General features: G+C 45.4%; 1 protein-coding gene across 3 annotated transcripts in view; it reads left to right on the forward strand.

Moving 5' to 3' along the window:
- BRIP1 (BRCA1 interacting DNA helicase 1) overlaps window positions 1-27,791 on the forward strand; it is a 126,605-nt gene that overhangs the window by 65,532 nt on the left and 33,282 nt on the right. For all 3 annotated transcript variants that reach the window (XM_060693237.2, XM_087890098.1, XM_087890101.1), the window contains 2 exons: window positions 21,749-21,908; window positions 23,616-23,737. In XM_060693237.2, coding sequence (XP_060549220.2) covers window positions 21,749-21,908; window positions 23,616-23,737 — 282 coding nt within the window. The remainder of the gene's footprint in view (window positions 1-21,748; window positions 21,909-23,615; window positions 23,738-27,791) is intronic.

A 27,791-nucleotide genomic window follows, 5' to 3' on the forward strand; every position in this document is an offset into this window, starting at 1 on the left:
TGAAGAATGGTTGCTGGAATTGAGTGTGTTTAGTTTCATGAAGAGAAGGACTAGGGGAGACATGATAGCAGTATATTCCAATATCTCAGGGGCTGCCCCAAAGAAGAGGGAGCCAAGCTATCCTCCAAAGCACCTGAAGGCAGGACAAGAAGCAATGGGCGGAAACTCATCAAGGAGAGAAGCAACTTAGAACTAAGGAGAAACTTCCTGATAGTTAGAACAATTAATCAGTGGAACAACTTGCCTCCAGAAGTTGTAAATGCTCCAACAATGAAAGTTTCGAAGAAGAGATTGGACAACCATTTGTCTGAAATGGTATAGGGTTTCCTGCCTGAGCAGGGGGTTGGACTAGAAGACCTCCAAGCTCCCTTCTAACTTCTCTTCTCTTCTTTTCTTTTCTTTTCTCTTCTCTTCTCTTTTTTTTTTTTTTTTTTAAATTTGATTTATATGCCGCCCTTCTCCGGAGACTCAGGGCGGCTTACAGTGCGTTAAGCAATAGCCTTCATACTTTTGTATATTTATACAAAGTCAGCTTATTGCCCCCACAAACTGGGTCCTCATTTAACCTACCTTAGAAAGGATGGAAGGCTGAGTCAACCTTGAGCCTTGGAGAGATTCGAACCAGCAGTAAATTGCAGGCAGCTGTGTTAATAACAGGGTGCTTTAAACCACTGTAGTACCAAGGCTCTTTTCTCTTCTCTTCTCTTCTCTTCTCTTCTCTTCTCTTCTCTTCTCTTCTCTTCTCTTCTCTTCTCTTCTCTTCTCTTCTCTTCTCTCTCTTCTCCTCTCCTCTCCTCTCCTCTCCTCTCCTCTCCTCTCCTCTCCTCTCCTCTCCTCCCTTCCCCTCCCCTTCCCTTCACAGGGCTTTACAGCCCTCTCCATGCAGTTTACAGAGTCAGCCTTTTGCCCCCAACAATCTGGGTCCTCATTTTATCAACCTCAGAAGGACGGAAGGCTGAGTCAACCTTAAACCTGGTGAGAATCGAACTGACGAACTGCTGGCAGTCAGCAGTCAGCAGAAATAGCCTGCAATACTGCATTCTAACCACTGTGCCTCAATGACTCTTACCCTATCCTATCCTATTCTATTCTATTCATTAAAAACTTAAAGGTCTGTTTGTCTATGCCTAAATGGATATATACATCAACTTCCTTTCTTTTCCCCAAAAGGGAGGAAGGGCTGCTCCAAATCAGCCATTTTATCCCCTTCACTTTTACTACTCCTTCAAAGGGTGGCCTTTTGTATATCCGTTGCCATCCAAAGATTGATTCAGTCTCCCGATTTAAGCCAACCTATCGATGCTTTAACTGTGACCAATTTTTTAAAAAACGGCCTCTGATCCCAAAGTCTCGCACGCCTTTCTGTCGGGCACAGTGGTATAAATTAACGTGAGTGATAAAAAAAACATTTTACTCCAATGGGTACCAACCCAAAGAAGCACACATACCCCATAAAGGAGAATATTATAAAGTGAAAAGATTACTCAGAAAAACCTGAGGTGCTTTTAAACAAGATTAAGATAAGGGGTCATTAAGATGCCTGTCGCCGAGCTGTCTGCTTTTCAGATACATCCTGCCTGGTGCCTGCATCTTGGCATGATTCATTCAATATGTCTCCTATCCCAAGTCAAGATTGGGGGTGGGGGGGGAGAGTCTTAAATCGTTTTACATCTCAGGGATCTTCAGCGATGGGAACTTTGCATGGTACCGATAGACTCCAATGCCGAGATATTATTATTCCTTCGTTTATTATTGGGGAAACTTCTACCGTTCTTAGTGGCGACTCTTCCCCTCGAACGCTGATTTGGACAAGGGCCAGAGCGTTAAGTATACAACCGTAAGCATTTCTGCAAAAATAAATGACGTGCAAGGGAGAAGGTGAGCGACCAAATTTTTCATCCCGGCTGCGTCAATTGGGGCCCACAAAAACCATGAGAATTAACCCCCCTCGGTTTCGTTCTAAATTAAATTGGAATTGGAGAAAAGAGAGCTTACAAGGCATTCTTGGGACGTTGGTGAACTTTCTTTGTTAGTTCCTTGCCGAGGAACCAAAACTTATGTTTTTTGTCCATCTTGGTTTTAGCATAAATATTGTCTGCGTGTTGCATTTTTCGGTGAGGTTATAACCGCCCCATTGTAACACTGTGGCATCCTCTCTCTTTTTTTCTCTTCCACCACAAACAATGTTATTCTTTTTAGTTTTCTGTCCTTAATCATTTTTTTAAACAGTTTAGGACAGTGTTTCTCAACCTTGGAAGCTTGAAGATGGGTGGACTGGCTGGGGGATTCTGGGAGTTGAAGTCCACCCATCTTCAAGCTACCAAGGTTGAGAAACACTGGTTTAGGAATACAGGTAGTCCTCAATATACAACAGTTCATTTAGTGACCATTCGAAGTTAACAACAGCACTGAAAAAAGTGATTTATGACCATTTTTCACGCTTAATGACCATTGCAGCATCCCCATGGTCATTGTCGTCAAAATTCAGATGTTGGGCAACTGACTCGTGTTTATGACGGTGGCAGTCAAGCGATCACCTTTTGAAACCTTCTGACAAGCAAAGTCAATGGGGAAACCAGATTTGCTTAATAACCATCTTGCTAACTTAATTGCAGTGATTCACTTAGCAACTTGGTAGAGCCTTGGTACTACAGTGGTTTAAAGCACCCTGTTATTAACACAGCTGCCTGCAATTTACTGCTGGTTCGAATCTCTCCAAGGCTCATGGTTGACTCAGCCTTCCATCCTTTCTAAGGTAGGTTAAATGAGGACCCAGTTTGTGGGGGCAATAAGCTGACTTTGTATAAATATACAAAAGTATGAAGGCTATTGCTTAATGCATTGTAAGCCGCCCTGAGTCTCCGGAGAAGGGCGGCATATAAATCAAATTAAAAAAAAAAAAAAAACTTTGGCAAAAAAAAAAAAAGGCCATAAACTCACTTAACAAATGTTTCACTTAGCAACAGAAATTTTGGGCTCAATTGTTGTAAGTCAAGGACTACCTGTATTGCAAACCAAAATTCTGGGTGCTAGTGGGGGATTTTCAGTTGTGTCGTGAAATACAAAATATTTTGGCACCGAAAGAGGAGAATGTTTGTAGCTCAAGGTTGAGCTGTGAGGTCTTTGGTGCTCTCTGAGCTTGTTTCCTTGCGGACGTTTCATTATCCAGCTAGTTAACATCATCAGTGCTACAAGGGAATGGGGTTTGCTCTCTATTTGTATACAAGTGACTTGCCCTATCAGTGTTGATAGAGGTGTTGTTTCTTCTTGGTGGTTCTTTGGTTAGTGTGTTATTCATTGTTACCTTGTTTGTCTGAGTTTGGTAGCTCCTTGACTGGGATATTGTTAATTATTATTTTCTCGGATAAACAAGCTAACAGCACTCAAGCAACTACCAAGAACACTCACAAATCTTTCAACCAAAAAAGCCAAAGCAATCCTAAATTGCATTAATAGAGGGATTCAAACAAGATCATGTGAGGTACTAATACCACTCTATAAAGCCTTAGTAAGATCACACCTGGAGTACTGCATTCAATTTTGGTCGCCACGATGTAAAAAAGATGTGGAGACTCTAGAAAGAGTGCAGAGAAGAGCAACAAAGAGGATTAGGGGACTGGAGGCTAAAACAAATGAAGAATGGTTGCAGGAACTGGGCATGTCTAGTTTAATGAAGAGAAGGACCAGGGGAGACAGGATAGCAGTATATTCCAATATCTCAAGGGCTGCCCCAAAGAAGAGGGAGTCAAGCTATTCTCCAAAGCACCTGAAGGCAGGACAAGAAGCAACAGGTGGAAACTAATCAAGGAGAGAAGCAACCTAGAACTAAGGAGAAATTTTGTTCCAATTAATCAGTGGAACGACTTGCCTCCAGAAGTTGTTCTTAAGGTTTTTAAGAAGAGATTGGATAACCATTGGTCTGAAATGGCATAAGGTCTCCTGCTTGAGCAGGGGGTTGGACTAGAAGACCTCCAAGGTCCCTTCCAACTCTGTTATTTTGTTCTGTTCTATTCTGAAAACAGGACAAGAAGCAATGGATGGAAAACACTGCTAGACTCTCGGTCACGGGTCTGCAACCTTAAACACTCAAAGAGCCATTTGGACCCGTTTCCCACAGAAAAGAAAACACCGGGAGCCACAAAACCCTTCCTGTGCCTGATTATTTCTTGACCGGCCACAAAATTAGCATATGTAGTTGAATTAAACGTTTTGTTTTCTTTTGAAACTTTTCTTTTCTTGGATTTATCGATGGTTGGCCTATCGGGGGTTGAAAAGCTCAATAAATTGCACGCTGGCGGGTGTCGCACATTGGTGGTTGTGACGCATATTTTGAGTGACAGGGAGCCACAAGAGAAGGGTGAAAGAGCCACATGCGGCTCCAGAGCTGGCTCCAGGTTGCTGACCCCTGGTCTAGTTTAATGAAAAGAAAGACTAGGAGAGACATGATAGCAGTCTTCCAATATCTCAGGGGCTGCCCCAAAGAAGAGGGAGTCAAGCTATTCTCCAAAGCACCTGAGGGCAGGACAAGAAGCAACGGATGGAAACTAATCAAGGAGAGAAGCAATCTAGAACTAAGGAGAAATTTCCTGACAGTGAGAACAATTAACCAGTGGAACAACTTGCCTCCAGAAGTTGTAAATGCTCCAACACTGGAAGTTTTGAAGAAGAGATTGGATAACCATTTGTCTGAAATGTTATAGGGTTTCCTGCTTAAGCAGGGGGTTGGATTAGAAGACCTCCAAGATCCCTTCCAACTCTTGTTATTCTATTCTATTTTCTTTTTTAGGTTTTTCTGCCCCTTCTTATTTGGGGGGGAAAAATCCCCCCTACATTTCCTTACGTTTATGTTGGAAGAACATACTCACGCCCCTAAGGGTATCCGAAATAACGCGGGAAACGGCCAAATATTTCTCATATTAGGTATCTTGAGCAGGAATGTTTCAGGTGCAGGGAAGAAAGGAGAGTGATCTGAATTGACTTCAATAAATTTCTTCCCACCCCCAAAAAAATAAAAAAAAAATTTTTTTTGAGCCTGTTGAGTTCCCCAGCTTTTAAAAGCATTAGGATTTGAGCTCTGGCTGTTAAAAGTGAGCCGATGGCAACATCACAAGCTTGAAACAAAGGCCAAAAAAAGCATTTTCCAGAGTGCTGGGCTCGTAACGGGCCCATTAATGAGGGCAAAGAGGCTTGAATGCAATTTGCACGTTCTTGGGTTTCAAAAAGAGAGTTTGGGGTCGTGCGTTATTAATGCGCCCGAACATCTGGAACTGTGTAAAAGCCACAGACGTTGAGCAAGTGCAGTGCTTCCCCAGCTAGGTCTGACGCTGACCCATTTCCTCCCTGGTGAGATGCCTTCTTTTTTTAAAAAAAAATTGGAAACAATAAAATGACAATATCCAGATAAGGTTTTTTTTTGCAGCGTGCACATGTGTGAGAGAGCGCCGAAGACTGCGTGGGCTGGGAAGAAAAGGGACAGCGTGTACAGCGAGAGTTTGGAATTTCACTTGCGTTGTCCTTAACTTTGAACTCATACCCAGGCATGCGGATTAATCCTTGGCTTACAACTGTTCGTTTAGTGACCATTCAAAGGGACAACAACCCACAACACTTACAAAAGTAACTTATGGTTCACCGCCCTGAGTCCTATTGGAGAAGGGCGGTATAGAAATGGAAACAAATAAAAAATAAATAAAAATGGTTGTTGAGAGTGTGGTTGCGCGACAGTTTCCACAATTCCTGGAGGAAACGTCTTATCTAGATCCGTTCCAGTCGGGTTTCAGGCCTGGGCACAGCACGGAAACGGCATTGGTCGCGTTGGTAGATGATCTCTGGAGGGCTCGGGACAGGGGTTGTTCCTCTGTTCTAGCCCTGTTAGACCTCTCAGCGGCTTTTGATACCATCGACCATGGTATCATGCTGCACCGGTTGGAAGAGTTGGGGATGGGGGGCACCGTGTTACGGTGGTTCTCCTCCTTTCTCTCTGACCGGTCGCAGTTTGTGTTGGCAGGGGGGCAGAGGTCGACCTCGAGGCCTCTCATTTGTGGAATGCCTCAGGGGTCGGTCCTCTCACCCCTTTTGTTCAACATTTATGTGAAGCCGCTGGGTGAGATCATCCGTGGCTTTGGGGTGAAGTACCACCAGTAGGCTGATGACACCCAGCTGCACATCTCCACCCCAGGCCACCCCAACGATGCCCTTGAAGTGATGTCCCAGTGCCTGGAGGCTGTGCGGATCTGGATGGGGAGGAACAGGCTCAGGCTCAACCCTTCCAAGACTGAGTGACTGTGGTTCCCGGCATCCCAATATAGTCAGCTGATTCCATCGCTGACTATTGGGGGCGAGTCTTTGGCCCCCGGGGAGAGGGCGCGCAATCTGGGAGTCCTCCTGGATATGCAGCTGTCCTTGGAGGAACATCTGACGGCTGTAGCCAGGGGGACCTTTTGTCAGGTTCGCCTGATTCGCCAGTTGCGGCCCTTTCTTGATCGGGATTCCCTGTGCACAGTCACTCATGCCCTCGTGACCTCTCGCCTTGATTACTGTAACGCTCTCTACATGGGGCTCCCCTTGAAGAGCACCCAGAGGCTCCAACTGGTCCAGAATGCGGCCACGCGGGTAATTACGGGAGCTGCATGGCGCTCCCACATAACACCGCTCCTGCGCGAGCTGCACTGGCTCCCAGTGGTCTTCCGAGTGCGCTTCAAAGTGTTGGTTACCGCCTTTAAAGCACTCCATGGCATAGGACCTAGTTATCTTCGAGACCGCCTGCTGCTACCGACGACCTCCCATCGACCCGTGCGCTCCCATAGAGAGGGCCTCCTCAGGGTGCCATCAGCCAAACAATGTAGGCTGGTGACCCCCAGGGGGAGGGCCTTCTCTGTGGGGGCACCTACCCTCTGGAATCAGCTGCCCCCGGAGATAAGGAGAATCCAAGACCTTAGTGCCTTCCGCCGTGCCCTTAAAACTTTCTTTTTTCAGCAAGCCGGGCTGGCTTAACATATTTTTAAATATTTTAATTGGTTTGTCATTTTAACATAGGGCCAAATTAATATATATTCTTTTAATTGTTTTTACTGTTTGTATTGTATGTTTCTATCTGGCTGTACACCACCCTGAGTCCCTCGGGAGAAGGTGCGGTATATAAATTCAAAATAAAATAAAATAAATTATGGCCGTTATTCACAATGACAACCATTGCAGCATTCCCCACGGCCGCGTGATCAAAATTTGGATGCCTGACAACCGGCATGTAAGAGGTAGTCTTCGACTTACAACTATTCATTTAGTGACCGTTCGAAGTGACAACAGCACTGAAAAAAAGTGACCTGCACCTGGTTTTCGTACTTACGACCGTTGCAGGATTCCCCCAGGGTCAGGGGTGAAATCCAGCAGGTTCTGACAGGTTCTGGAGAACTGGTAGCGGAAATTTTGAGTAGTTTGGAGAACCGGCAAATACTACCTCTGCCTGGCCCCAGAGTGGGGTGGGAATGGAGATTTTGCAGTATCTTTCCTCCTGGAGTGGGGTGGGAATGGAGATTTTGCAATATCCTTCCCCTGGAGTGGGGTTGGAATGGGGTTTTTGCAGTATCCTTCCTCCAGGGGTGGGGTGGGAATGGAGATTTTGCAGTATCCTTCCTCCTGGAGTGGGGTGGGAATGGGGATTTTGCAGTATCCTTCCTCCTGGAGTGGGGTGAGAATGGAGATTTTGCAGTATCTTTCCTCCTGGAGTGGGGTGGAGATGGGGATTTTGCAGTATCTTTCCCCTGGGGTGGGGTGAGGTGGGAATGGAGATTTTGCAGTATCCTTCTGCCACGCCCACCAAGCCACGCAATATCCTTTTCCCAGGAGAGGTGAGGGAATGGGGATTTTGTAGTATCCTTCCCCTGCCATGGCCACCAAGCCACGCCGACAGAACCGGTAGTAAAAAAAATTTGGATTTCACCACTGCCCAGTATTTATGACGGTTGCAATGTCCCAGGGTCAAGGGATCCTCCCTTTGCAACCATCTGATGAGCAGAGTCGATGGAGAAGCCAGATTCACTTAACCCCCGTGTCACTAACTTAACAAGCGCCGTGTTTCATTTAACAACTATGGCAAGAAAGGTCATAAAATGGGTTAAAATCTACTTCACAACTGTTGTGGTTGTAAGTTGAGGACTACTTGTACTGCCTTATCCCAGACTTGATGTATTCATGATATTTATTTAATTATCCTTATTTATAAAACTGCCCATCTCACAAAGTGTGCCTCTGGGCAATACACAATAAAGAGCTATAAAACTGGCAATATCCAGTTAAAGAGCCGAGGTGGCGCAGTGGTTAGAGTGCAGTACTGTAGCTACTTCAGCTGACTGCTAGTTCAGCAGATCAAATCTCACCGGCTGAAGGTTGACTCAGCCTTCCATCCTTCCGAGGTGGGTAAAATGAGGACCCAGATTGTTGGGGGCAATATGCTATTTAGTATACTGTCTTTGGTGTAAGCCGCCCAGAGTCCTCGGAGAGTGGGCACCATAGAACTATGACTAATAAAATAAATAAAAAAATATCAAAAACAATCAATAATGAAGCCATTAGTCTATAACTGAAAGGCAAGGGGAGAGAACATCTGATATTCCAGACAATGAAGCCATGTCATCAACTCAACATTCCCTTGAGACTCCCAGTTCTGTTGACCCAATAAAGTTTTGAGAAACTTACAGAAAGTTGACAGGGATGGAACCAACCTCGGAATAACAGTTGGAAGGGACCTTGGAGATTCATACGAAGACTAGGGGGAACATGATAGCAATATTTCAGTATTTGAGGCTCTGCCACAAAGAAAAAGAGGGGGTCAACTTATTTTCTAAAGCACCAGAAGGCAGGGCAAGAAACAATGGATGGAAACTCATTTAAGCCTGGCCTAAATCTTCTCCCCTTTTTAAATGTAAATTTTAATTTGTTTTTAAATTATGGGGTATTTTAAATTTGTTCAGCCAAATTATTTAATTCGTTTTTATTTTATTTTAAATTTGTATTTATGTGTTTTATCTTGTGGCTGTTCACCGCCCTGAGTCCTTCCGGAGAAGGGCGGTATAGAAATTTAATAAAATAAATAAAAAATAAATAAATCAAGGAGAGAAGCAACTTGGAATTAAGGAGAAACTTCCTAACAGTGAGGACAATTAACCAGTGGAACAGCTTGCCACCAGAAGTTGTGGGTGCTTCATCACTGGAGGTTTTTTGACAACCACCTGTCTCAAATAGTATATAGAGCTTCTGCTTGAGAACGGGGTTGGATTAGAAGACCTCCAAGATCTCTTCCAACGCTATTATTTTATGTTCTAAGCTAGCAGCTAGAAGACACGAGGAATCCAGATAAACCTCTAAGTGGCCTCAACGACTCTCTAAAGGGATGCAAAGGACCAGCTGTCTGCAAGGAGTATAAATCCTTCCATTCCTCCCCATCCAGTCAGAGCTGAAGAAGCTTCTTGGATGAGAAGCGAAACGTCTTCAAAGAAAAACCAAGAAAGTCCAGTTGCCTCGTGAAAAAAAAAGTTTCTTGGGACAAGAAACCGAAATACATATTATTTGGGTCCAGAAAATCGAACATCTGTAACAAAAAGAGCATTTTAGAGCAAAGGCTGTTAGACTCGACTTAGAGTTGCGCAATGATTTTTGGCAATATCTACGATTTCATAGGTTATGGTTTTTTTAAAAAAAGTAGATTTTTATCCTGCTTTTATTATTTTATAAGTAGCTCAAGGTAGCGAACATGCACAATACTCCTTCCTTCTCCTATTTTCCTTAGACCAAAAATCCTGTGAGGTGGGTTGGGCTGAGTATGAGCAATTGGCCTAAAGTCACTCAGCCAGCTTTCATGACTAAAGTGGGACTAGAACTCTTTAGGATTGGCCCAAGGACACCCAGCTAAGATGGGACTAGAATTCCCCGTCTCCTGATGATTGGCTCAAAGTCACCCAGCCAGTTTTCATGACGAAGGTGGGACTAGAACTCGGGGTCTGCTGATGATTGGCCTAAACTCGGCCGGTTTTCATGCTAAGAGGGGACTAGAATTCCCCGTCTCGTGATGATTCACTCAGAGTCACCCAACTGACTTTCATGCCTAAAACAGGACTAGAACTCACCATCTCCTGGTGATTGGCCCAAAGTCATTCAGCTGGGTGTCAGGCCTAAGGCAGGACTAGAACTCACCATCTGGTGATTGGCCCAAAGTCATTCAGCTGGGTGTCAGGCCTAAGGCAGGACTAGAATTCACCAGCTCCTGATGATTGGCTCAAAGTCACCCAAATGGTTTCATGCCTAAGGAAGAATTAGAACTCACCATCTCCTGGTGTTTGGTCCAAAGCCACCCAGCCGGCTTTCATGACAAAGGTGGGACTAGAACTCACCGTCTCCTGGTGTTTGGCCTAAAGTTACCCAACTGACTTTCATGCCTAAGGAAGAACTAGAACTCACCATCTCCTGGTGTTTGGCCCAAAGTCATTCAGCTGGGTGTCATGCCTAAGGCAAGACTAGAATTCACCAGCTCCTGATGATTGGCTCAAAGTCACCCAAATGGGTTTCATGCCTAAGACAGAACTAGAAGTCACCGTCTCCTGGTGATTGGCCCAAAGTCACCCAGCTGGTTTTTCATGCCTAAAGTGGGACTAGAACTCCTTGTTTCTAGCCTGTGCTTTAACTACCAGACGACTGTAACCACTAGTTTATTTTTAATTTAATTATTTTTTTCAGCCTATTTATATAACTGCATCTCTTGCCTCAATGCTTCCAACTTCCCATTCCCCGCTTCCCACCCATCCACCCACCCCCAAAAACTATGGTTGCCGGAAGGAGCAGAGAGTTTCCACACAATCCGAGATCAATTCCTGCCCTCATCATGATTGGCTTTCATCCATATCTTATTGCCAAGAAAAGCAGCGAGACAAGAATCGGAAGGCATGGCTGACATGCTATTAAGTATGGAGCCAGAAGAAATAATGGCTCTTAAATTTTTAAAGTTGATACCTTAAAAGTGTGGTTGGGCTTGGCATCCTGTATATATATTTTTTTGATCTGTTGAGGTGGGTTTCCATGGTGGGTTGGTTGCTCCTATTGATTAATGTGGGCAGATACAGATCAACCCATTTCATATTTTCGGTAACGTTTCAGAGGTGTGTGACTGTAAACCTCTTGATGAATTGTCACTTCTAAGCTGAGCCGTTTCCCATCAATGCTTCTTTTTGAAAAATGTGAACAAGAATGGAATAAGAAAGAAGCATATGTTCGGTTGGGGGACCAGCCAACAGTTAAGCCCCCCCCCATTTACAATATTTGATTCTATTTCATTCTTTCTCCCCCTCACCAATCCGAGAGATTGGTTTATGCAGGGAGCATCGGTGCGCTGCGGTTTAATTCTTGTTTACTCTCTCCTCATGGAACATATCTTAAATAAGATTTTAATGGAGAGGGGATAATGGCGGAATGGGATGAATGTATCTACATATGCAGCCTAGGAGGGGAAATGGTTTCATTTAGGAATGATGTGTGGGAATACAGGAATCCTGTGATTCCTTGTCTTTTTTTAAAAATGTCTTTTGGGGAATAGTGGGGTTGGAATGGGAGAACATTGGGAGCAAACTGTTCAGAAAGAGGAAGAAAGAAAAAGAAAGGAAGAAAGATAAAGAAGAAAGAAAGAGAAAGAAAGAAAGGAAAGAAAGAAAGAAAGAAAGAAAGAAAGAAAGAAAGATGGCAAGGAGAAGGAAGGAGGGATAGTAAGAAAGAGAAAGAAAGAAAAAGAAGGAAAGAAAGAAAGGAGAAAAAGATGCCAAGGGGAAGGAAGGAAAGAAAAAGTAAGAAGGAAGATGGTGAAGCAAGGAGAGGGAAGGAGAGAGAAAGAAAAAAGAAAGAAAGAAAAAGATAGCAAGACAAGGAGGAGGGAGAGAAAGAAAGAAAGAAGTCAAGGCGAGAGGGAAGAAGGAAGGAAGGAAAGAGATGGAAAGGAAGAGGAAGGAAGAAAGAAAGGAAGAGAGAAAGGAAGGGGAAAAAGGAAAAGAAAGAAAAAAGGGAGGAAAGAAGGAAGGAAAGAAAACCACAAATATCTGGCTTCAGGACATTTTAGAGGAGCTAAGGGGAAGAACGGTAGTGGGAGACTTTCCCATCTAATATTTAAAAAGTAATTATTAAGAGAATTTTACTGAAATATTGCCATTTTTAGATTGAATTTTGGCCCGTGGTGTCAAGAGGCTAGGAACATTTCTGGAAACAATAGATTATCTGTGTTTGTGGAATTTGTAAGGCCGCCCAACTCACATTTATTGCTTTGGACAGCAGTACATCAGTTTAAAAAAAAAACCCACACGTTTGAACAAAAAGAACATTAAACCTGGATAGCAAACGACAGTCGTACAAATACACATCTTCCTCTGCTGATCAGCTTTTTCTCAGAATGGAATTGAAACAGCACGTCCTCTTCAACGATCTGATTTTAAATTTAAAAATAGAATAGAATAGAATAACAGGGTTGGAAGGAACCTTGAGGTCTTCTAGTCCAACCCCCTGCTTAGGCAGAAAATCCTATACCATTTCAGACACATGGTTATCCAACATCTTCTTAAAAACTTCCAGTGTTGGAGCATTTACAACTTCTGCAGGCAAGTTGTTCCATTGATTAATTGTTTTAACTGTCAGGAAATTTCTCCTTAGTTCTAGGTTGCTTCTCTCCTTGATGAGTTTCCATCCATTGCTTCTTGTTTTGTCTTCATGTGCTTTGGAGAATAGCTTGACTCCCTCTTCTTTGTGGCAGCTCCTGAGATACTGGAAGACTGCTGTCATGTCTCCCCTGGTTCTTCTTTTCATCAGACCAGACATACCCAGTAGTTCCTGTAACCGTTCTTCATAGGTTTTAGCCTCCACTCCCCTAATCATCTTGGTTGCAAGGAAGGTCGTAAAATGGGGCAAAATTCACTTTACAAATGTCTTGCTTACCCACTGAAATGTGGGGCTCAGTTATGGTCATAGGTTGAGGACTTCTGTGCAAACTTTTAAAAAGAAAGTGCAGAAGATATATGGAACAAAATGAGAGATAAAAGAAAAGTAAGAATATACAGTAGTGAAGAAAAAGAAAACGTCACTTCTCGCCTTTATCTCAACAAGTATAATTTTAGCAAGATCACCTTGTCTTAAAACATAAGTTACCTCTCATATCTCTATAAATCCATAAAGCACCATCATTTCAGTCAACACAGCCCAAAAACTGAAGAAGTTTGCAATGCAGTTAAGGCACCAGCTTGGAAAGTGGAAGACTGTGAATTCTAGTGCTGCCTTAGGTTTGAATGCCTGCTGAGTGACTTTGGGCCAGTCAGCAGGAGATGGTGAATTCTAGTCCCACCTAAGGCATGAAAGCCAGCTGAGTGACTTTGTGTCAATCACCAGGAGACGGAGAGTTCTAGACCCACTTCAGGCATGAAAGTAAGCGGGTTGACTTTGAGCCAATTACCAGGAGACAGTGGATTCTAGTCCCGCCTTAGGCATGAAAGCCAGCTGGGTGACTTTGTGTCAATCACCAGGAGATGGAGAGTTCTAGTCCCATTTAGGCATGAAAGCTGGCTGGGTGATTTTGGACTAATTGCTCACCCTCAGCCCAATCAAACTCACAGTATTGTTGTAGGGTAAATAGGACGAGGGAGGTGAGTTGGATGTATTCCCCACCTTCAATTATTTGTAAAAAAATAATAATAGTAGGATATAAATAAAAAAAATTAAAATTAAAAAAATTAAATGTTTCTTCCCTTTCTCCTCTTCCTCCTACATAAAGACCATTGTCGTTTCTCTGGCATTTTCCAAGATGAAATTCGACAGTTTCTTTTAACCCATCGCTTGAGAAAGTTGGACTCTGAATGGGACAATCAGTTGTGGGCTTGACTAAATCTTGAAAAGCCACCAGTGGGGTTTAGACACAAACCAATGTCTTGTTTAATGACGAGAAGGACTGTTGTGGTCTGCCAGCAGCCTGCAGAGCTGGCAGCAGAGTCGGACAGTGAGGAGGCTGGGGAGAAACATGGGCCAGTCCTGGAGTTAGGGGAAGGCCCAGACGAGGGCTCTGCGTCAGAGAGATGGGGCCAGGGCCGTCTGGGAGTTATGTGTGGACTCTGGAGCCTCCAGAGTCGGACATCAGAGAGGCAGAGGAACAGGGGCAGCCTAGTGCGCACATGCGCAGAGCTGCCAGAAGGCATGAACAGTTAAAACAAAAGGGACAACTCAGGAGTAAGGCCCAGAGATGATTGGCCCCTCCCATAAGGCTTAAAAGAGGAGCAAAGGCATGTGGGACCTTCGCAGGAAAGCAACGTTGTTACTTCTGTTCCCAGTTGGCATCTCTGTTTGATTCTGGACTCCGTGTGGCTTTGCCAAGTAGGTCTTTGGCAGAGTGTCAAGGGAGATAAAGGTTGGTGATTATTCTGAAGGACTTCTCCCGAAGGACTTTTTGCAACTAATTGGGACTCAGCTGTGAATGAACGTAATTCACAGCTGTTGCAATAAAAGAGGTTTTTGGGACGACTCGTGTGTTTTAATGACTCAGGAAGCCGAGGTCACAACAATGATTAGGGGTGACATGATAGCAGTCTTCCAACATCTGAGACGCTGCCACAAAAAAAGAAGGGGTCAACCTGTTCTTCAAAGCACCTGAAGGCAGGACAAGAAGCAATAGGTGGAAACTAACCAAGGAGAGAAGCAATTTAGAACTAAGGAAAAAAAGTTCCTGAAAATGACAACAATTTATCAGTGGAACTACTTGCCTCCAGAAGTTGTGGGTGCTCCAACACTGGAGTTTTCCAAGAAGAGATTGGAGAGAGAATTTGTCAGAAATGATATCTCTTGCCTGAGCAGGGATTTGGACTAGAAGACTCGGGTTCCTTCCAACTCTGTCATTCTGTCAATAAGCATTATGGCAATGGTGTCTAGATGTTCCAGAGACCAAATTTACCGCATCTTTAGCCACAGATGCATTCAGCAGCTACACACAAGGGTCTAGACTCTTGAGTGACCGCTGGCACTTGGCTTTTTACACGCGGAAGGATATTTTCCAGCCGTGACTTCACATCGCATAAATCAGCAGGCCTGGTGACAGTCGATGACAGATGATTGGACATGACGTCTCAAAAACATTACATGCTGAACTGGCAGATGGGATTTTTTTTTCCCACCCAATTTCCCACCCGGGATGGCAGCTTCGTTTAATAATTAACCACGCTGTTCGTTGAACTATCTCATACGCATAGCAACAGGAAAATAAGTGAAGAAGAATTCACCGTCGCCCCACTTCCTTTCGTTTTGAGCAAAAGGGGTTCAAAAGAACTTGCTCGAAGATGTAGTCTAATTTCCTCTTCAATTATTGCATCTGACGGATGCATTTGGCGCAAAATTTAAGCAAAGAAAACGGGGTGTAAATTATTGGCTGTCCTCCATCCACAAACATTTCTGTTTCTGTTTTGTTTTGTTTTTCCTTTTTTTTCTCTTCTGGAGCGCTTTGTAGCAACCGCAAAATTTGAAAATGAAGGGGGAAAATGATAAAAGCTATTGGAAACTAATCAAGGAGAGAAGCAACCTGGAATTAAGGAGAAACTTCCCAACAGTGAGGACAATTAACCAGTGGAACAGCTTGCCACCAGATATTGTGGGTGCTCCATCACTGGAGGTTTTTAAGAAAAGAGTCAGACAGTCACTTGTCTAGTATAGGTTTTCCTGCTTGAACAGGGGGCTGGACTAGAAGACCTCCAAGGTCCCTTCCAGCTCCTATTCTATTCTAATCTATTCTTCAAGGATTCAGTGCTGGATATGGCTGAGATACAGGTAGTCCTTGATTTACAACCATTCGTTTAGTGACCGTTCAAAGTTACAATGAAAAAAGTGATCTGGGACCGTTTTTCCCCCCACTTAACGACCGTTGCATCATCCCCATGGTCGTATGAACAAAATTCAGATGCTTGGCAACTGGCTCATATTTATGACGGTTGCAGTGTCCTGGGGTCACGTGATCACCCTTTGCGTCCTTCCCAGCGTCCTTCCGACAAGCAAAGTCAATGGGGGAAAGCCAGATTCCCTTAATGACTTCATGATTCGCTTAACAACTGCAGCGATTCGATGGTTTGAAGCGATGGTTTGAAAGAGGGGTCGAAGAGGCCATCTATGTCCAAATTGAACAGTCTTCCCTCACCAGAGGGGGAGGGATACAACATCATCTATCTCCAGTTTACAACCCTGTCCTTCAACAGTTCCAAGAAGGCTCCATTTGCACTACTCAGGTGACCCTGAGGACACACACGTGGCCTCAATGACTCTCTAAAACCTCTCTAAAACAGGTGTCAAACTGGATTTGTTCCAAGGGCCAGATCAGCATTGTTGTTGTGGCTCCGTTACCTGAGCCTGTGTCATCGGCAGGAGAGGACTCCGAAAGTGAAGGAGAGGAGTTATCAAGGCCTCCCTCTCCAGGACCCTCCTCTCTGGCAATGCCTTCGGTGTCTGCCGAAGGGCAAGAGATAGGGCCGGGGCCAAGCACGTCCACGCAGCCACAGGTGGACAGTGATGAGAGTAATGAGTCTTGGCTGGATCCACATCAGCGTCGCAGAGATAAGCGCGCGCAACAGAAGAAAAGGCATGCCAGAGATTAGGCTGAGTCACTGGACCACACCCCACAGGGTATAAAAGGGAGCATGGTGGCCAGTCAAACCTTGTGACGAACAAAGCTGAAAGCTTCCACGCCATTCTGCATTGCCGGACTTTTTGCTATAGGCTTTGCTGGATTATATTTGGACTTGATTTACTCTGTAATTATTGAACATTTTACTTTGATGTACCAGAAGTGGAGAGACGTTATCTCTTCGTGAGTAATAAACTCTTGGCAGGCAGCCACTAGATTGCTGCCAAGTTCCGTTATCATAAGGAAAAGGATTTTGTTGGCTGGTTTGGTTTTTAACTCTTGGACGTCTGTTGGTGTGTGTGCATGTGGGACGGGGACAGAACAATTGTAGGTCTCCGTGGGCAACCCCCTGCTAGCCAAAATGAGGCACAAGGGGTGGGGGGGGAGAAAATCTGCCCCATTTTCAGCCTGAATAGCCTCCTGCAGCACTTTACCAACCAAAACAGGGCATGGGGGGGGGGGCGGCGCGTGGCCCCCAGCACTTCATTTCCCCTCTCCATCAGCACTCTGCTGGCCAAAAATGGGCTACAGGAAGGCCTCCTGAGGCCCCCGCGCAGCCCGTTTAAGCCTCTGCACCAGGGGTGAAATCCAGCAGGTTCTGGAGAACCGGTAGTGGAAATTTTGAGTAGTTTGGAGAACCAGCAAATACCACCTCTGGCTGGCCCCAGAGTGGGGTGGGAATGGAGATTTTGCAATATCCTTCCCCCCCAGGAGAGGGGAGGGAATGGGGATTTTGCAGCATCCTTCCCCTGTCATGCTCACCAAGCCACACCCACAGAATCGGTAGTAAAAAAAAAATGTGGATTTCACCACTGCTCTCCACGGCCCATTTTTGGCCAGCAGAGTGCTGCAGGAGGCCAAAAATGGACCGCAGGGCCCCCACACGCAGCCCGTTTTGGCCAGCAGCCCAGCCCCACTGGCCAGATTTAAGCATCCCATGGACCGCATCCAGCCCGCAGGTCTCAAGTGTGACACCCCTGCTCTAAAACGATGCAAATGACCAGGCATATAAATCCTTCCATTCCCCACCACCTGGTCAGAGCTGAGGAAGCTTCCTGGATGAGAAGCGAAACGTCTTCAAAGAAAAAAAACCAGAAAGTCCAGTTGCCTCTTGAAAAAAAAGCACCTTTGGGGTAATTCTTAAATGTTGGAACGGTTTCTAGCGTGGGATAAGTCGGTTACACAGAAGGTAGATGTAATTCCATTCGGGGGGGGAAAATCACCTTTTCCACATCAGCGTTGTCAGGCTCGCTGTATTAGCTGTGGAATCTTTGGCGTGCAAAACATTTCATTTTTCATTACCGATGCCGGTGTTCACATTTTCCATTATTTAGAAGCTTTCTTGAAAAATTCATGCCGTGTTGGTACCCTGAGACATCCCGCAGGTCGCTGTGTTGCAGGAAACACAGTTTCGTGTCTTGGTTTCCTGCTGGCAACTGGCACTTCATCGCGGTCCCTAAAGAAAAATCGTTCCCGCGAAATCCCTCGCGTTCCTTCAAAGTTGAGTGATGCATACTCTTTATCTTCAGAACCGGCGATGAATTATTCAATATTGAGGGTGTTGGTGTGTGCACAATGATCGTCATCTTCTTGTTTGTAAAATACGGTTTGTCGCCCTGCTCCTGGACCAGGTTTAATTATAGAATGCAAATGGGGCGTGTGATGTTTTAAAAAGAAAACGGTACAGGAGATCTTGGGATGGTTTTTTTTTTTCAATAGAAGAAAATATCAGGATTGAATTGTGGGGTCCTTGGTGCTCTCTGAGGTTGGTGGCTTTCTTGCAGACATTTCATTACCAAACTAGATAACATCATCAGTGCTAGAAGAGAGTGGGGTGTGATGAGGAGGGCGACTGTGGAGTTTTTGGTGCTCTCTGAGCTTGGTGGTTTTCTTGCAGACATTTCATTAGCAAACTAGGTAACATCATCAGTGCTAGTAGGATGTGAGGAGGTATTTATCGGGTACTTAGGAGCCAAGGGCTTGGCATCACAAGGAAAGAACAGCCAATCGCTGGCCATCAACACACCAATCAACCAATAGAAGGCACCACATACATTTGAAGCATAGAATAGCCCAAAACACACATTCTGATAGAGAGAAGTTCCCTGAAGATGGATCCCACCCTTAGTCCGAAAGCTGGAAAGACTCAAGTTCTGGTCCCAATAACCGACCCAGGATGGATCTTGAATAAGTTTCTTCCCCGGAACTTTGCCTAGGCATACATCCAAAATTGAGTAAGCCAAGAACTTAACAAAGGCATTTGGGGTGATACAGGCTCTGGAAATGTTTGAAAAGTGGCCGTTTTGGATGCACGAAACCAGTTTAATGGTTCATTGGCAATATCTCCTGCCTTTCAAGACTATCCAATGAATGGATGGGCAACCTTTAACGGATGCCAGGTAATAAGCGAAAATAAGATTGGTCCGTGCTAATTCCTTTCCTTACGCTATGTTGTAATGTATCGATGGAGCGATAGGAAAAAAAATATATCATGCTGCCAAGAAGTACATTTGCTCACGATAAAAATCAAGATTCCTTGTTTTTCTTCCTTTCTTGTGAATAAACAGCGTATTGGCTCACGTGGAATATTAATTCCTTCCAATGAAAAATTAATTGTGGCATCTCAGCTTGTGTTCCGTGGAAGTCGTGATCGAAAAAGGAGCAGCGAGCTGTTTGTTTGTTTGTTTGGAAAGCCGCACTAAGATCTCAAGATCTTCTATCCGAAATCATTCATTTAGTCGGCGCAGTTAGGAAGTGGACTTAAGGGGTGCTTTTTCCTCAGATGTGTGTCTGGTAAATATGGGTTGGATCCGGGTTTAGTCATAACAGCTGTTGTGGTCCGCCAGCAGCCTGCGGAGCTGGCAGCAGAGTCGGACAGTGAGGAGGCTGGGAAGGAACATGGGCCAGTCCTGGAGTCTGGGGAAGGTCCGGCGAGGGCTCTGTGTCGGAGGCAGAGATGGGGCCAGGGCCATCTGGGAGTGATGCGTGGATTCCGGAGCCCCCAGAGTCGGACAGCAGAGAGGCAGAGAAACCGGAGGGGCCTGTTCCTAGTGCATGCATGTGCAGAGCTGCCAGAAGGCAAGAGCAGCTAAAGCAAAAGGGACGACTCGGGAGTAAAGCTAGGAGATGATTGGCCCCTCTCATAAGGCTTAAAAGAGAAACAAAGGCACTTGGGCCTTTTTACAGGAAAGCAACGTTGCTAACTCTGTTTCCAGTCGGCATCTCTTGTTTGTTTCAGAACTTTGTGGGGCTTTGCCAAGTAAGGCCTTTGGCAGGGTGTCAAAGAAGATAAAGGTTGGTGATTATCCCGAAGGACTTCTTCCGAAGGACTTGTTTTGCTACTAGTTGGGACTCAGCTGGGAATGAACGTAATTCTCAGCTGTTACAATAAAATGGGTTTGTTTGGGACTAATTGTGTCTTGTAATGACTCAGTAAGCCTCGGTCACAACAACAGCATGGATATATTGATATATGTAGCTAAGTCTATAAGATTTATAAATATATTGAAATGCGTGGGATTTACGTATCCAATCCACTGCATGTATAGAGCTTGTTAGAATTTAGCAACCATGCTCCCACTTGTTTTATGTACTGTATATATAAGAGACAGTTTGGTCTAGTGGTTAAGACACCAGACTACAAAGTGGGAGACCGTCAGCTCTAGCCCGGCTTTAGGCATAAAAGCCAGCAGGGAGACCTTGGGTCAGTCACCAGGAGATGGGGAGTTCTAGTTGCGTCTTAGGTATGAAAGCCGGCTGGGTGACCTTGGGCTAGTAGCCAGGAGATGGGAGGAATGGAACGGAACGGAACGGAACGGAACGGAATAGAATAGAATAGAATAACAGAAGGGACCTTGGAGGTCTTCTAGTCCAACCCCCTGCTCAGGCAGGAAACCCTATACCTGTGATGGCGAACCTATGGCACGCGTGCCACAGGTGACACGCAGAGCCTCTCTGCAGGCACGCCAGCCGTTGCCCTAGCCCAGCTCCACCACGCATGCCCGTGTACCTCCTGCCAGCCAGCTGGTCTTCAGGTCTCTGCCGTGCATGCATGGGGGGCATGCACTCCCCTGCACCACGTTTTGGGCCTGGAAGGCCTCCTGCACCAACCTGGAAGCCAAAAATGGGTGGGGGGGGGGCAGGGCACATGCACGGGGGGCCAGGGCACACAGGGAGGGTCGCAGTCGCATTGCAGTGTGGGCGCATGGACGAGCTCTCGGCACGCAATGACAAAAAGATTAGCCATCACTGCCCTATACCATTTCTAGTTCTACTTCTGCCTTAGGCATGAAAGCCGGCATGGTGTCCTGTCACCAGGAGACAGTGAGTTCTAGTTCTGCCTTAGGCATGAAAGCCGACTGGGTGATCTTACGGGCAATCGCTTTCTCTCTGCCCAACCCACTGTCCATTGTTTCTTGTCCTGTCCTCTGGTGTTTTGGAGAGTAATTTGACCCCCTCTTCTTTGTGGCAGCCCCTCAAATACTGGAAGTCTGCTATCATGTCACCCCTAATTCTTCTTTTTTTTAGACTAACCAAACCCAAATCCTGCAGCCGTTCTTCATACGTTTTAGTCCCCAGGCCTTTGATCATCTTAGTTGATCTTCTCTGAACTTTTTCCAAAGTTTCAACCTTTTTTTTTTTTTTGGTAGCATGGTGACTAAAATTAGTTGCAGTATTCCAGGTGTGGCCTTATTAATGTTTTATAAAGTGGTACTAATACTTCACGTGATCTTGATTCTATGCCTCTGTTTATACAATCCAGGATTGTATAATCCTGGATTGTATAAACAGAGATTGTATAAACATTTATACACATTTATACATACAGACTATGGCTGCTGCTGCATACTCCTGGCTCATATTCAAGTGATCGTCCACTTTTTAAAAATCATGTGACCACAGAGATGCTGCCATGGTCATAAGTGTGAAAAACGGTCATAGATAGCTTTTTTTTTCAGTGCCGGTGTCACTTTGAACCTTTCACTAAAGGAATGGTTGTAAGTCGAGGACTGCCTGTATCCCTTTCTTTTCTTGTTTGGTTTATAATCCCGTGGTTTTCTTTTTGGATCCTCTGTGGAGATGCTAGATAAACTGAAGGATCGCTGGCTGCACACGAGCTTGTGGGAGAAGCTTGAGCTGATTAAAATAGTCATCGTGGAACCCAAAGGAGGCGACAAAGCTGATTTTGATGAGCTGCTTCAAATATACTCCGATGCCATCAAGTCTCAAAATGGCAAAGGTAAGTAAAAAAATGCAGAAAGTTTGAGCTTTGGTCCGGATAAAGGTTGACTGGAACAAGATTCCACAATATTAAAGGTGATCCTCAACTTACGATCAAAGTTAGAACCGAAATCTCCGTTACTATGCAAGTTGTACCCGATTTTACGACCTTTTTGCCAGTGTTGTTGAGTGGATCACCAATGTTGTTAAGTAAAGCACATGGTAGGTGAGGTGAGGTGATAAGGTAAGATAACCTTTATTGTCACTTTCTACTATGAGCACTCTGGCACACATTAAAAATGAAATTCTGTTGCCTGCTCTCAAAAGAAAGTATATATCAATCCATACAAGTGCATAACATCCATATACACATGCTATAGGACTAGCATTATTAGCACTTAGACTGATATACCACTTCACAAGGCTTTGCAGCCCTCTCTAAGCGGTTTACAGAGTCAGCCTATGGCCCCCAACAATCTGGGTCCTCAGTTTACTGACCTCAGAAGGACGGAAGGCTGAGTCAACCTTGAGCCCGTGAGAATCGAACTGTTGAACTGCTGGCAGTCAGCAGAAGTAGCCTGCAGTACTGCATCCTAACCACTGTGACACCATATACATACGTACACACACATACACACACATGCATTATGTTATATTTATATTTATTATATTAACATTTCTACACACATACACACACACATACATATATGAAATCACTGTACATTTGAATACATAGCAGAAAGGAAACTTGAGAGTTCACAAGATTGATGCTATACGGAACAAAAGAAAACTGAATGAATCTGGATCGGGGTGGGCTTCAAAAATTTTAGCAAGGGGTTCTCTGCCTGGTTGCTGGGTGGGTGTGCCCATGGTGGGCGTGGCCTAGTCAGCCTCCTGCACCACGGCGGGGGGTGGGGGCGGCGTTTTTGCCCTACCCGGGCTCCGGAGGCTTTCTTCGAGCCTCTGGGAGGGCGAAAAGAGCCTCCTCAAGCTGTGGAGGCCGGAAACGGGCCTGTTTACAGCCTTCCTGAACTTTATCACCCTCCCCGAGTCTCCGCACGCGCCCTGCACTTACTTTACATCCAAAATGGGCCACGTCGGGACTCCTGGGAGGGGCAGAGCAGGGTGAGCGGGGCCAGTCAGGAGTGGGATTTGGGGGTTCTCCGAACTGCCCAGAGTCTTAGCTAGAAGTTCTCCCGAAGCCCCCAACAGGCCACCCCTGATCTGGATGTTCTGCTTCGGATACCAACAAAGCCCCCTCCCAGAGAGTAGCAAGGAAAATCGGTCGTCAAGAGGATGTGTAGGGTGCCAGACAATCCCGCGGACCCACGCAAGCATCGCTTACGTGCCCTGTCTTGGATAGAAAGGAAGTGAACTGCCAGTGGCCTTTTCTGCTGTCCTCACCACTCTCTGCCGAAGCAGGAAGGCTTGCAAAAGCAGCATCAGCTTCCCCCATTTACTTTGCTTGTTAAAAGACCCGTGGGAAACTCGCAAATGGTGATCGCGAGACCCTGGGACAGTGCAACAGTCATAAATACGCGTCAGTTGCCAAGCGTCTGGAATTTTAATCATGTGACCGTGGGGGACAGTGCCCCATTCTTAAGTGTGAACGGCCGTAGGTCACTTTTTTCACTGCTGTTGTGACTTCAAAGGGTCACTAAAGGGAGTGGTTGTAAATCGAGGACTACCTGGATGATGTTAAGATGGCTGTGTTCTTTTGCTTCAGACGGAGCGCTGCTTATTGCTGTGTGCAGAGGCAAAGTCAGTGAAGGTCTGGATTTCTCCGATGACAACGCCCGGGCGGTTCTCACCATTGGAATCCCGTTTCCAAACTTGAAGGACCTTCAGGTAGGTTAAAGGACCTTAAAGTCACTTGTGGTGTTCAGGTACTGTAGTCCTCAATTTATGACCACAATGGAGCTCAAAATTTATGTTGTTAAGCGAGACATTTGTTCAGCGACTTTCGCCCCGTTTTCAAAGTTCACAGTGGCCTGGCCTAAATCTTCTCCCCTTTTTAAATGAAAATTTTAATTTGTTTTAAATTATGGGGTATTTTAAATTTGTTCAGCCGAATTATTTAATTCGTTTTTATTCTATTTTAAATTTTTGTATTTATGTGTTTTACTCTGTGGCTGTTCACCGCCCTGAGTCCTTCGGGAGTAGGGCGGTATAGAAATTTAATAAAAGTAAAAGAAAGAAAGTTATTCAACGAGCTGCTGGAAACTTAGGTACTTCCTGCAAGACACCTGTGACCTCATTCTGTATGAAGGGGGAATAAGATGTTTAGCTTCTTTTAACAGAGCAACAGGTGGCTATAAATAATATAACCAATCAACGCTGATATGCTATATTTCCGCATTTTGCTGCTTTTGATAAGTATATAAGTGCTTGTTGTTCCGTAAGAGGGGGGGTCAGATGTTGCTACGGCTTTATTGCTCTGAACCTTTTGCGCAAATAAATACAACTCCTTTTGATTCCGAGGTCTGAGTCCCATTATTCCTGCAACAACACGAGTCCAGGATACCGCAGCCGTCACAAATACGTGCCAGTTGCCAAGCGCCCAAATTTTCATCATGTGACCTGCACTTAAAATAGTCTTTTATGATCTAAACCTGCACCATCCTTGCTGATTTTGTAAAGATTGGAATCACGTATAGATCTTTAAAGGATGTTGCCAGCCAGGGGTGCTGGAAACTGTTTGCCATTTTACTAGAATAGACTACCTTTGCAAGAAAGTAGAATAACAGAATTGGAAGGGACCTTGGAGGTCTTCTAGTCCAACCCCCTGCTGAAGCAGGAGAACCTATACAATCTCAGACCAGTGACTGTCCAGTCTCTTCTTAAAAACCTCCAGTGATGAAGCACCCACAACTTCTGGTGGCAAGCTGTTCCACTGGTTAATTGTCCTCACGGTTAGGAAGTTTCTCCTTAATTCCAAGTTGTTTCTCTCTTTAGTGATCTTCCTCCCGTTACTTCTTCTCCTGAGGTGCTTTGGGGAATAGGTTGTCCCCCTCTTCTCTGTGACAGAACCTTAGATATTGGCATGCTATCATATCACCCCTAGTCCTTCCTTTCACTAGATTGGACATATTTAATTCCTGCAACCGTTCTTTGTATATTTTAGCCTCCAGTCCCCTAATCATCATGGTTGCTCTTCTCTGCACTCTTTCTAGAGAAGGGCTGTCAAACTCAGTTTCATTGAGGGCTGCATCAGGGTCGTGTTTGACCTTGGGGGCCCGGGGTGTGTGGCCAGGATGGGCAATGTTACTCATCGAGGCTCCATTTTCGGCTGAGACGGCCTCCTGTAGCCCTCTGCCAGCAAAAACGAAGCTCGGGGATACCACGCGAGGTCTGCCCAGGCTCCTGTCAACATTCTGATGCTGCCATAAAAAGGAGGAGACGAGGCTTGACTTTTCACCTACTTATTTTCTCTGTAGATAATATCCCCTAGGAGATGGGATGGGAGGGGGGACATTCCTGTGGGGTGAGGTCAGAAGCTGGGGAGACTGACTTGGAAGATGGCCAATGAGAAGATAAGAATTGAGGAACGGAAAGGGAAGGGTTTGGGGGTCAGAGGGTTAGTATCGGCTACGACGAAGTCGGGGCCAGATCTGTCGTACTCACTAAATGGAATATTTCAGCAAAGATTAATTGTTTGGGAGTGCAATTTATTTGAGATGACATCGAAACCTGACAGCTCCATTTTTGGCCCTGATGGGCTCCCGCAGTGACTCTGCCAGCGAAAACGGAACTGCACCCTCCCCGGGCTCCACTTTGGCTGGCAGAGGGCTGCAGGAGGCTGTCACTGCCAAAAATGGAGCCCAGGCGGGCCTCACGCAGCCCTCCTGAGCTCTGTTTTCGCTGGCAGAAGCACCGCGGGCCGGTGCATCGCTGTTTCCAGGGTGGGCCTGTGGACCAGATCTAAGCACCCCGCAGGCCAGATCTGGCCCCCGGGCCTTGAGTTTGACACCCCTGTTCTAGAGTCTTAAATATTTGAAGATTGCTATCATGTCAACCCGTCCTTTTCATTAAACGAGACATACCCAATTCCTACAACCATCATTCTTCATATGTTTTAGTCTCCAGTCCCCTCATCATCTTGGTTGCCTCTTCTCTGCACTCTTTCTTGAGTGTCAAGTATTTTTAAGATTTCTATTATGTCACCCTCCTGGTCCTTCTCTTCATCAAACTAGACCTACCCAGTTCCTGCAACCGTTCTTCATATGTTTTAGCCTCCAGTCCCCTAATCATCATTGTTGCTCTTCTCTGCACTCTTTCTAGAGCAGTGATGGCTAACCTTTTTGCCGTCGCGTGCCAAAAGCGGGGGAGTGCGGGGGGGAGGGCACGCGTGTACGTTCCCACACCCTTAATTCAATGCACCCCACCACCCTCCACGCATGACCCACCCCACCCCCCCGCTCTCCCTCCGCTTTTGGCACTTGATGGCACAATGGGCCCAGTAGGCCCGTTTTTCGCCCTCTCCAGGCTCCAGAGGCTTTCTTGGAGCCTGGGGAGGCCGAAAACCGCCTGTTTTCCAACTTCCGGTGGGCCCAGAAGGCCCGAAAACCATGTGTGCCGGAGCTGAGCTAGGGCAATGCTCGTGTGCTCACTGATATGGCTCTGCATGCCACCTGTGGCACGTGTGCCATAGGTTCGCCATCACGGTTTTAGAGTCTCCACATCTTTTTTACATTGTGGCAAAAATTCTATCACCTATCACTTCTACATCCAGATTCTTTTACTAAAGAATCTGATCTCCTGGTTATTGCCTGGATCCGTAAAGACCTTTCCTCCTAAATAGGCCTATTTAGATAAAATAGGGAGCCTGGTGGTGCAGCAGACTAATAGCCTGTTATTAACATTCAGCTGCTTGCAATTACTGCAAGTTCGAATCTCGCCAGGCTCTAGGTTGACTCAGCCTTCCATCCTTTCTAAGGTAGGTAAATTGAGGACCCAGTTTGTGGGGGCAATAAGCTGACTTTGTATAAATATACAAAAGGATGAAGGCTATTGCTTAACGCATTGTAAGCCGCCCTGAGTCTCCGGAGAAGGGCGGCATATAAATCAAATTAAAATAATAATAATAATAAATATTTGTGCAAGGAAGAAACTTCTCCTTTTACCTTGGGAAAGATTACTTTTCGGATTGCAGAGGAAGGGGAGGAAACTCCAAAACGATGTGTGTGCGATTTTTCCCCCTGTATTCAGCTTGTCCTTAACAAGCAGCACTGACCTTTACTTTACTGTCAAAGTATGTTGAAGGCTTGAAAAGCAAAGTTATCACCAGGGGGACTTGGAAGGACGGCTGACACTTACCACTTCACCTTAGACGCTGTTCCAGAGACGCTGTTCCAGATGCACATTGTTCCTCTGGGGGGTGCCGTTTTATTTATTTTTATTCTTCTTCTTCTCCTCCTCCTCCTCCTCCTCCTCCTCCTCCTCCTCCTCCACTTCTGGTTCAGTGGAAGTAAATTTACTCTGCAGAGGAGAGTTTGGCTTGCATCTGATTTTAATCGAGTGACTTGTTTGCAGCCCTTTGAAGTGTCCCAGATCCTGATGATGAATGGTTGGGAACTGAGGAGAGGTTGTGGATGTGCTCTGTGTTACAACTTCGGTTGCGGAGGCCTCCGTGTGCCATAGTTTGAGAACCCTGGAAAGGGCTCTCTTGCTTGTAATGGTATGTTACACCTGTTTCCTTTGCCACTTGGATGAAGGATGCAGGAGGAGAATTGAGAATTGAGCCTTTAAACTCTGTGGTGGGTGGGTGGGTGGATGGATGGGATAGATAGATAGATAGATAGATAGATAGATAGATAGATAGATAGATAGATAGATAGATAGATAGATAGATAGATAGATAGGGGATCCTTGGTGCTCTCTGAGCAGGCTTGTTTTCTTGCAG

This window comes from Pantherophis guttatus, chromosome 1, assembly GCF_059756535.1.
Source record: "Pantherophis guttatus breed Tessera chromosome 1, ASM5975653v1, whole genome shotgun sequence".
Classification (NCBI taxonomy): domain Eukaryota; kingdom Metazoa; phylum Chordata; class Lepidosauria; order Squamata; family Colubridae; genus Pantherophis; species Pantherophis guttatus.